This window comes from Saccostrea cucullata, unplaced genomic scaffold, assembly GCF_032062105.1.
Source record: "Saccostrea cucullata isolate Sc308-1 unplaced genomic scaffold, CSIRO_AGI_Scuc_v1 ctg17240, whole genome shotgun sequence".
NCBI classification, from domain to species: Eukaryota; Metazoa; Mollusca; class Bivalvia; order Ostreida; family Ostreidae; genus Saccostrea; species Saccostrea cuccullata.
The window spans coordinates 1-10,979 of NW_026938295.1; the positions used below are offsets into that span (position 1 = coordinate 1).

At 35.8% G+C, this 10,979-nt stretch overlaps 2 protein-coding genes across 2 annotated transcripts; one reads left to right on the forward strand and one right to left on the reverse strand.

Moving 5' to 3' along the window:
• Positions 1-383: 383 nt before the first annotated feature.
• Positions 384-6,006, reverse strand: LOC134249929 (nucleolar pre-ribosomal-associated protein 1-like; the record flags this gene model as incomplete). Its single annotated transcript, XM_062732283.1, has 7 exons — positions 5,843-6,006; positions 3,804-3,946; positions 3,229-3,522; positions 1,270-1,366; positions 902-984; positions 638-778; positions 384-511 (listed from the first exon to the last, which is right to left on the reverse strand). Coding segments are annotated over exons 1-7 (1,040 nt in total), but the record flags the coding sequence as incomplete, so codon positions are not given.
• A 128-nt stretch (positions 6,007-6,134) lies between these two features.
• Positions 6,135-10,633, forward strand: LOC134249930 (charged multivesicular body protein 1b-like). Its single transcript, XM_062732284.1, has 3 exons — positions 6,135-6,272; positions 10,046-10,143; positions 10,461-10,633. The coding sequence occupies exons 1-3, from the start codon at positions 6,260-6,262 to the stop codon at positions 10,611-10,613; spliced, it is 264 nt and encodes an 87-aa protein (XP_062588268.1). The 5' UTR covers positions 6,135-6,259; the 3' UTR covers positions 10,614-10,633.
• Positions 10,634-10,979: the final 346 nt, after the last annotated feature.

Consider the following 10,979-nt stretch of genomic DNA (forward strand, 5'->3'; position numbering starts at 1 on the left):
AGCGAGATCAAGTTGGCATTGATTTTACATTCGACTAGCGTTATAATGACAACATAAGTTACACTTTGGTTAATATTTACAATAATCATGAGAAATCAAAGTATGTAAGAGTATATGAAACAGAAAATTATTATTTATTGGCCAAGACACATTTGTACAATTTCACCGTGACGTCATAATCGAATTCACGATGGCTCTACATACACTGATCTAACTTTGGGTAACCCTTAACCTAGTTGCGTACATAATATAAAAGTTTTAAGATGAAATTGTGAATCAATAGTTAACAGGGAATTAGTACATAAAAGAGAAGATATTTGTGGTATTTTTACATATGGAACATTTTCCTCATATTTAAAAACACATTTGAATATTGTGCTTACTTTCCACTTGTCCCTAGTGTTTTGTCATAAAAGTTAATGCCATTTTTGTGAGAACAACAAATCTCCATTAGTAGTTTATGTGCCAATTTTACTACCATCTCTTTGTCTTCACTGGAATGTGTTCCAAGCTGAAAATTTTTGTTAGCATATTACATCAACTATAAGTGCAGCTTGTTTCATTGTCTTCAATTCAATAAATTTTGATATTGAATTCCAAAAACAAAGATTTTATGCAATACTGAGATTCTGCATACCTCCTCTATGTCATCTGTGATAGTTCCCTCCCCTTGTTCCGGATGACCTGTCCATTTATAGAGCTGACAGATCTGACCCAGGGAGTAGTCATTAAACAGCCGCAACTTCTGAGTTTTTGTAATGGCTTCATTCTCAACAACCTGTTGTGTTAATAGGCACATTAAAATTCATGGAGTTTTTGCTGCCTTTTTAACAAAATGTTAATCATCAGCAAAAAAAGTTTTACAATATAAGCTAGAATTCTTTAATTATTCTTTAATTACCTTTTCCAATAGTGTATTTAAGATCAGTTTAATGTTTGCAGCTTTATCCTTTGTCAGACCAGTGAACAAGGAGTTCAAAAATCCTGAAAAAATAAATAATCAGATATTACAAACAATATTGATAAAAAAGAAAATTAAAATTAATTTTCAATAAATGCAAATGCAGACTTAATATTTCTATACAGACAGAGACTAATATATTTTTTCTGCCAATTTAAGAATAGTTATTCATAAATGTACTAATGATAATATTTGAAGATAAAAAAAAAAGTTGGGGGGACCCAGAGACTTTAGGTATATAGAGGGTGATAGTCCATTGTGTTGAGCTTACAGTGGTGTGAATAAACCAGAGATTTGAGAATACTGACCTTTGATGTTTATAAGCTGCTGTATGACAGAGTCACTCCCCACCAGAAGAAAAGCCATAATAAAGAGAATCAGGCATGTCCTTACGTCCTGTGGATCCTGTTAGAAATATATCAGTCACAAAACTCTACTAGATAAAATGTAACTAAAAAACAAGAGGCCCAGGGGCTACAGAGCTCACCTGAGAACATCGGCTAGGAAAAAGCTCATATCAGAATTCAGATCAGAACTGAAAGTTTACTGAGGTGTGTAGGGGGGGGGCTTGAATTATACCCCCCCACCCACCCCCCGGGGTTCATGATTTGAACGTAATAGAATCTACACTACCTGAGGATGATTCCATATAAATATCATTAATCATGGCTTTGAAGTACTTGAAAAGAAGATTTCAAAAGGTATCCCTATATATCCCTATGTAAAACTTGGGTTGGCCATTTTGGCCCCACCCTAGTCCTGGGGGTCATGATTTGAACAACTTGAATCTACACTACCTGAGGATAATTCCACATGAGTTTCATCTTTCCTGGTCCAGTGGTTCTTGAGAAGAAGATTTTTGAAGATTTTTCCTAAATATTCCTATGTAAAACGTGGGTCGGCCATTTTGGCCCCATCCTAGCCCCCTGGGGTCATGATTTGAACAAATTTGAATCTACACTACCTGAGGATGATTCCACATGAGTTTAATCTTTCCTGGACCAGTGGTACTTGAGAAGAAAATTTTAAAAGATTTTTCCTATATCTTCCAATGTAAAACTTGGGTCAGCCATCTTGGCCCCACCCTTGCCCCGGGGGTCATAATTTGAACAAACTTGAATCTACACTACCTGAGGATGATTCCACATGAGTTTCATCGTTCCTGGTCCAGTGGTTCTCGAGAAGAAGATTTTTAAAGATTTTTCCTATATATTCCAATGTAAAACTTGGGTCGGCCATTTTGGCCCCTCCCTAGCCCCGGGGGTCATGATCTGAACAAACTTGAATCTGCACTACCTGAAGATGATTCCACATGAGTTTCATCTTTCCTGGACCAGTGGTTCTGGAGAAGAAAATTTTTAAATATTTTTCCTATATCTTTCAATGTAAAACTTGGGTCGGCCATTTTGGCCCCACCCTTGCCCCGGGAGTCATGATTTGAACAAATTTGAATCTACACTACCTGAGGATGATTCCACATGAGTTTCATCTTTCCTGGTCCAGTGGTTCTTGAGATGATTTTTAAAGATTTTTCCTAGTATATATTCCTATGTAAAACTTGGGTCGGCCATTTTGTCCCCACCCTGGACCCGGGGGTCATGATTTTAACAAACTTGAATTTACACTACCTGGGGATGATTCCACTAGAGTTTCATCTTTCCTGGCCCAGTGGTTCTTGAGAAGAAGATATTTTAAAAATGCCATTAATTTTTCTCTAATTCATAATTATCTCCCCTTGGAAAAGGGCATGACCCTTCATTTGAACAAACTTGAATCCCCTTTACCCATACTTTGTAGCAAGTTTGGTTGAAATTGGCCCAGCTGTTCTTGAGAAGAAGTCAAAAATGTGAAAAGTTTACAGACAGACGGACAGATGGACGCCGAACAAAATGTGATCAGAAAAGCTCACTTGAGCCTATGGCTCAGGTGAGCTAATAAGAAAATAATCAAAAACAGAAATATCTGTAAACTTTCAAAGCAGACAACAGTGTTTTTTCTCGAGAACCAGCTACCAGCCAAATTAACTGCTTCAGTTGAAAAGATTCTGATTCCACATACAAGTAATTGTTGTAATGTCCATTTTGCTTATAAAACTTAACCTCTTAGCATGTTTCAAATGATCTCTGGCATTTTACTTTGAAAAAAGGCAACAATTATATGTGCATCCTTTTCTATAATAATCTGCCAAAGAGGAATTGTTTTAAGTTCTTGTTAAAATTACATGATTCTATTTAAATTTATCCACCAATGATATCTATTTGTCTAACCTTGAAGTCCCTCCTATTGAACAAAGACTGGATATGTTTGTGGGAGGTGTCTAGCTGTGAGAGTAGCGCCTTGGCCCCGCTTTCTCCCAGCATCACCAGAGCTCCCAGCATCCTCAGGGCGGTCTTCACAGCTGACGCCCTCACCTGAGGTCCCAACATAAAGTAAACAGATGGCATGCCCACAGACAAGATCTTCTGAAGAATGACTTTACCAACAGGAGCATGCTTGGTTAACCTCAGGTCATCTAAAAGGCGGAGCAGTATGGCCTCTAATGCACCAAAGATGCTGTGTAGCTTAAAAAAAAAAAAAAAATAAATTAGAGTTACATTGTAATAGCTGGCACTATTTTAAAAAAAATAAATTTAAATATTTTTGAATTTACTCAAAAGATATAAAATTTTATATTTTATCATTACTGAGTACATGTTTAGTGCAATGAGTCAATCAAATAATCATCAATATTAAAATATTATGAATTTAAGGGACATAATTTATACAATTTTTCATATGAATCTGCAATTATCTATATCTGAATTGGATAAATTTGGACAGAAAAGTTTTATGTCAGATGTACCTCTTTCTCCTTTCTCTTGCCCCCGTCTAGCAGCTGCAGTATCTCGGTACACTCCGGTGACGACCTACAGTACCCCGTCACAATGTCATACTCACTGCTGTCTATACCATGTTCCTCTGCCTGCTTGACAAACTTGTCCAAAGCTAAAATTAATTAAAACACAATCAATTACTGATCTTAGGATAGCTGCAGATCTGTAGCTCACTGGTCTTAAAAATTAGTATGGCTTACTTACTACTAGATCTAGAGGTATGCATGCAGTGTGTGTCACCCATTGAAAAAAAGTGTATTATTTATTGTGCACAAAAAAGTGTACTGTTTCTCAATTCATATATATACATTATATATAATTTGAATTAAAGATATATAAATGTAACCGGAGAGGAGAAAAATGCAACGGATCAGACTGGGATTTGAACCTTGTGGCCCCCTGTATCTCTACCGACTAAGCTGTCTGACCATCAGCGATGGAGAAATGACCAACGCATGGAGAACATACATGGGGGGGGAGGGGGGTATCAAGAATTTGTAAGGATTGTAAAGTTAAATTAAAATTAAAAAACATTTTCTTTACGGGGAGTGAACCACATGAATGTCAATTTTGTATGCATTAAACCGTTTGCCCCCTTTATGCTGGGCTATGGCCAAATGTATGGTCTCAGATTTAATACAACACTGACTGATGAATCTTTCAAATTGTGGTGGTCAGCTAGGTTCGATTGCCAGTGGCCAGATGCCTCAGCCAGGATAGCATCCCAGTCTGGTCTGCAGCATTTTTCTCCTCTCCAGTTACATTCAGGGATAAGCCTGGGTTAGGGTCTTTGGAGGTCCAAAGATCTTGAAGGAAGGAGGAATGTGACACTCAGGCATTTTGGATCACCAGTGGCCAGATAGCTCAGTCAGTAGAGCACCTGAGTTGAGATTCAGGTTCCAGTCCCGTTCTTGTCTGCTTACATTTTACTCTTCTCCCATTACATAATACTAATCCTGAACTTAAAATAATATTAATTAACACAAAAATATGAGTCCATGTATAAACATTTATAAATATTTATACCCCCTGCTTGAAAAGTGGGAGGGTATATAGTAATTGTTATATCCGTCAGTCCGTCTGTTATCCTTTGGGGTACCCATCTCTTATCCACAACTCCTCTTATACTAATGAGTAAAATTTGATGCAACTTTGAATTCACAGAATCTTTATTACATATTGCCATTGTGCACCTCCTATTTTACTTTTTTATTCGACACGTTTCCCATAGCAAAACATGGACATTGCCATTATATTCTTACCTATGACATAGTGCATATGGCGGCTTCTGAATAACATTTGATAAGACGAGTTATTCCTCTTTACACATTACCGTAAAAAATATATAGTAATTAAACATGGACATTATGGGAGGCGGGGGGTATCATTTAGTGAGCTCATTGCACGTAGTGCATGCTCACAGTACCTCTAGTTTATTTGTTTTTAGTAAGGAAAACAACAAATATCAGATTAAACAACTACAGTTTGATAAACTTTGGGAACTTTTTTCCCCTGTCCAACTTCATACCTCTAATATGGAATATTCCCCCATGCATTAGTCAAATGAGCTAATCCCTCCTTCTTAAGCTAATTCCCCAGTTATACGTATTCCTCTAGATTTAATTTTGTATCAGTATCTGAGTTCAATATATTAATGAACTAATCCCTGTGCATAAGTCCGGAAGCTAATTCTTTCCTGTCATGCGTTATCCTGCATTTTTTTAACTTCTGTATTGGTATAATAAAACAGTTAAAAAATATTGAGGAAGTTGCAGCAAGATTCCAGTTCCCCTCGACCTGGACTATTTCCCTTGCTGCGCCCTGGGTCATAGTCCTGGCCTTGGGGGAACTGGAATCTTGCTAACTCCCTCAATGATATACTATAACTGTATATCAATTCACAAAGAAATTTTACAAAATGTGCCCTATTCACCAATGTTTATGATCCTGTTGAGTGTGTATATACCAGAGACATATAAAACCATATATGTCTCTGGTATATACATACCTAAAAATGTCAGGTTTGGATCCCTAAGCTCAAATTTAAATCTGATTTCTGTATATTTCTCATCCTCTTGTTTTTTCTTTTTGGTGGTAGACTCGCTTCTTTTTTTATCTGTATTCTGTTTTCTTTTTTTCCCCGATAAAATTTTCTCTTTCATATTTCATTCCAACATGTGCCATGTGTTTACTTCTTAAATTCGGAACTCTTCTAAGTTTATCATATATGTCCATCAAATGGATTTTCCAATGATAAATCTAAAGAGGTTCCGAAAAAGACCACACCGAATGATGACGTAATACACGCGAAAATAGGATATACACAATCACAAGAGGCGAAGTCATCTTCTATTTACATTTCACAATAGATTTTTACATGCTTAGTTTCTGATTGCTGGGGAAAAAGATCGGCCATAGCTTCAAAATGTCTATGGACAGTATCCTTTTGTTCAAAATAATTCATATCTTAGGTGGTAAGTGATAAAAACGCCAAATATATTGTTGCTCATATCTTCCTGAAACATAACAAGCTAGCTTTATAATGTTTTTTTTTCATATTGAATAACACGTTATGTATTGAAAATATGTTTCAGATTATTAATGTTCTTAGCTTTAGTGAGCTAGATCTTTTTTTCAGAGGATTGAAGCTTAAAACTTTTAAATCAATCACCAGAGATTTGGACAGAATTGTACAGTATTTTAACTGTATTGGCACATGTAAGTAAATTAGTAATGTAGACTTAGTAGAGTGATATTTTATTTTAAATTCAATTACTTTGCTGTCTCAGAAAATGGGTTTCCACCTAATATGATAGTAAGAATTAGCTGCAGAATTGGTGTAGCTCAATCTTTGTTCAAGAAATCTGGGCAGACAAACAAGGGAGCTACAGTTCGGTTCCATGTTCATTCGCCCTAAAAATTGTTCACCCAATTTCCCATTCGCCCATAGTCCGCTCACCCTAAAACTTGTTCGCACAGAGTCCCTTCGCCCTAATTTAATGTAGAATAAAATCTAACGATTTTTTTTCCAAATTTTTGGTACATTCGAATTAAAACAGACCGTCAGACATTATTCATATTGTCACAAATGGTCACACTAAATACATGACCTATCAAAGACCTGACAGACCTGTTTGGAGATTTTTTTTTTTTTGAGATCACAGGGAGATTCTTCAAAGGTAAATTAACCTTCAACATCCGCCGTTCAGTTCTATATTGGACCTATTATTGTCTACGTCCTTTTATTGTTTTCAAAACATAGCGCAATTTGTAAAAATAACACGGATGTGTCTGCCCCTAATTAACATTGATATTAATCATATTAATCAGCTAATTAACTATAGTGCAAACACTAAGTCATTCAAAAAACATTAGAATCAAATCAAAAATTAATTAAGACTAAATAAACATTGTTCCTCATATCAGAATTTGAGAAAAAATATCACATGTTCGTTAAGGAAATAAATTGAAAAAATGTTATATGCTATTTTTTAATTCATATGAGTTTATATATACAAGTATATATAAGTATTGGGCAAACTACGTATAGGGCGAACAAGATATTGGGCGAAAAATATTTCGGGCGAATGGACCCTGCGCGAATGGACTCTCACGAACAGGTAGATCGGGCGAATGAACCCGTTACCCTACAGTTCCAAGCAGTAATTTAAAATAAAATCCTTTGATTTATGGGGATGTTTTATTGTCACTCGTTTTAGCTATTTTTTCATGTACTATCCATTATATGCTATCCCCTGCTTAAATTATGATATCTGTTTTGTTACCAATCATTTTTCTCCTATTACTGACACTTTATTTACTTTAAATAAGGGCTCTATACCCCATCATGACTTCAGAATGCTAATATTAAAAGCTGACATTCAAAGGCCCCAAAATGAAAGGACCTGTTTTTAGTAGTACAATGAAGCGCATTGAAGTGGTAAAATTTTCCGTTTGGATGGATCGTTTTGAGCTATCTTAAGACAAGCCCATTTCTTTAGAAAGGAAAAATTGGTCAAATGATTCAATCGAATACCTGTAGAACAGGTATTCTAAAAATATGATAGCTAATCAAATTGACGGTCCACTTAAACAGAGAGTAAGCACATGTTCGACTGATACATATGTTATGTTAACTCCAATATACATGATAAAATCATAATTATGTACAAATTCATTGCAATGCGTGTTTTACAAAAGCGGGGACTCTATAATATAGTTTTTAGCTCACCTGAGCCGAAGGCTCAAGTGAGCTTTTCTGATCACATTTTGTCCGTCGTCCGTCCGTCTGTCTGTCCGTCTGTCCGTCTGTAAACTTTTCACATTTTCGACTTCTTCTCAAGAACCACTGGGCCAATTTTGACCAAACTTGGTACAAAGCATTCTTGGGTGAAGGGGAATTTAAATTATTAAAATGAAGGGACATATCCCCTCGCAAGGGGAGATAATCAAGAAAAGACAAAAATAGGGTTGGGTCATTAAAAAATCTTCTTCTCAAGAACCACTGAGCCAGTAAAGCTGAAACTTATGTGGAAGCATCCTGGGGTAGTGTAGATTCTAAATTGTTCAAATCAAGACCCCCGGGGGAAGGGCGGGGCCACAATGGGGAATCAAATTTTTATATAGAAATATATAGGAAAAATCTTTGAAAATCGTCTTCTCAAGAACCACTGGGCCAGAAAAGCTGAAACTTATGTGGAAGCATCCTGTTATAGTGTAGATTCTAAATTGTTCACATCATGACCCCCGGGGGAAGGGCGGGGCCACAATGGGGAATCAAAGTTTTACATAGAAATATATAGGACAAATCTTTGAAAATCTTCTCAGGAACCACTGGGCCAGAAAAGCTGAAACTTATGTGGAAGCATCCTGGTATAATGTAGATTCTAAATTGTTCAAATAATGACCCCCGGGGGAAGGGCGGGGCCACAATGGGGAATCAAATTTTTATATAGAATTATATAGGAAAAATCTTTGAAAATCTTCTTCTCAAGAACCACTGGGCCAGAAAAGTTGAAACTTATGTGGAAGCATCCTGGTATAGTGTAGATTCTAAATTGTTCACATCATGACCCCCGGGGGAAGGGCGGGACCACAATGGGGAATCAAAGTTTTATATAGAAATATATAGGAAAAATCTTTGAAAATCTTCTCCTCAAGAACCACTGGGCCAGAAAAGCTGAACTTATGTGGAAGCATCCTGGGGTAGTGTAGATTCTAAATTGTTCAAATCATGACCCCCGGGGGAAGGGCGGGGCCACAATGGGGTATCAAAGTTTTACATAGAAATATATAGGAAAAATCTTTGAAAATCTTCTTCTCAGGAACCACTGGGCCAAAAATGCTGAAACATATGTGCCCATGGAAGGATCATGGGGTAGTGTAGGTTTCAAAATGTCTAAATTATGATCAGTGGAGTAGGGTGGGGATGCATTATGTATAACAAGGGGGAAATCTGGTAAAGTACAGAATGGTCAAAGCTTCTCAGGTGAGCGATGTGGCCCATGGGCCTCTTGTTTCTTATTTGAAAATCTTCAATTTAGTGTAACTCATGTTGCTTGTCACGGAAAGTGGGGTGTACTTCCTGAAACATTACGACGGATATTTCTTTCTCATTTCTAAAGAAATGGGCGTGTCTTTATGTTATAAATGACGGTCAAAACATGACTCAGAACATTTCATCCAAATGGAAAATTTTACCACTTCAATGCGCTTCATTGTAAATAAAGCATAGATACACATAAAATAATTTTGATAAAGTAATTCTACATGTTACAATGAAGTACCATTCTTTAAGCGGGCTGGTAAATGCATATAATACAACAAAATACAGTGTATATCCAAACTGTGCAATAACAGTGTCACCCCAAGGTTTTTACAATGCTTGGATCTGTATCTCTTTGGTTTGTTCAAATTTTCTGGACCAGAGATATAACTAAGTAAGTAATTGAGAGTGAGGCATTGCTTCTGTATCACTTTCTGGCCAATACCTGCATTAATAGGTAATGGAGAATCAATTAAAAAATATGATAAGACCATTGTACTGCTGCTAATGCTGATAATAGCAATTAATTCATATGCTTGTGTGCAAATTTTCCTAAGAAAATAAAGGTATTTTCCATGGGTTAACTATCTGTTGTTGTTTTTTAAATATATATTTTGTATATTGTTTCTCCATCTTACCTTTTTACTTTCCTTAATTGTGACAAAGAACATTTATTTAACCTCAAGTTTGCAGCCAAGGATCTTGAAAGGAATGCCAAAAAAAGTGAAAAGTCGGAAAAGGAGGAGAAAAACAAATGTAAAAAGGTATGAACATAAGGAGAGGGGTGTTCTTCAGAATTCAGATGTAAATTTATAAAGAAATACTGTTTGTGCTCAATAATAAAAGCTTTCAGTTCTTGTACAAGTGTTCTACTAGTACATGTACTGATGTATTTCTCAATCTTAATCATTTTTCAATAATTTGTTCACAACATTTTAAATTTATGTAAAAAGGTGTATGTAACACATTTTCCAGGTTTCTCTTTCTTTTTAATGTATACATTAAGTTGTGAACAATCCTGTACATATTCTTGTATATATCAAGTATGATTTGTCTATTTCATTGCTTTGACCAATAACAGGCTATGCAAAAAGGTAATGCAGAAGGAGCAAAGATTCACGCAGAAAATGCCATCAGACAGAAAAACCAGGCCTTAAATTATCGTAAAATGAGTGCCAGGATAGACGCAGTAGCGGCCAGAGTCCAGACCGCTGTCACGACCAAACAGGTATAAAATTTCATAAATAGTTAATAGGCATCATAAAACAGGTTAATCAAGCATTATAGGACAGGTTAATCAAGCATTATAGGACAAGTTGATTAAGCATTGTATTGTTAATTTTGGTTGTTCAACATGTCGTCACTCAGAAGAAATGGTACTGAACTTCCAAAATTACTATTCAGTGTTTATAAATTTCATGATACTTGTAGATCACTAAAATATAATTTCTTTGAATATTAGTATATTATGCATATTTTTAAATGATAAAACACTTGTACAGCTCAATTGAAGGACCAGTTACTGTAGCAACATGAATTTTGATTTTCGTTTATGATTTTATATAATTTTAATCATTTGTGACATCTAAAATGAAAAAAA

Bases quoted from the DNA above. Each gene is read 5' to 3' on its own strand.
- LOC134249930 (XM_062732284.1), top strand. The intron at 10,144-10,460 runs GTATGAACATAA...GACCAATAACAG, and splicing joins AGAAAAACAAATGTAAAAAG to GCTATGCAAAAAGGTAATGC.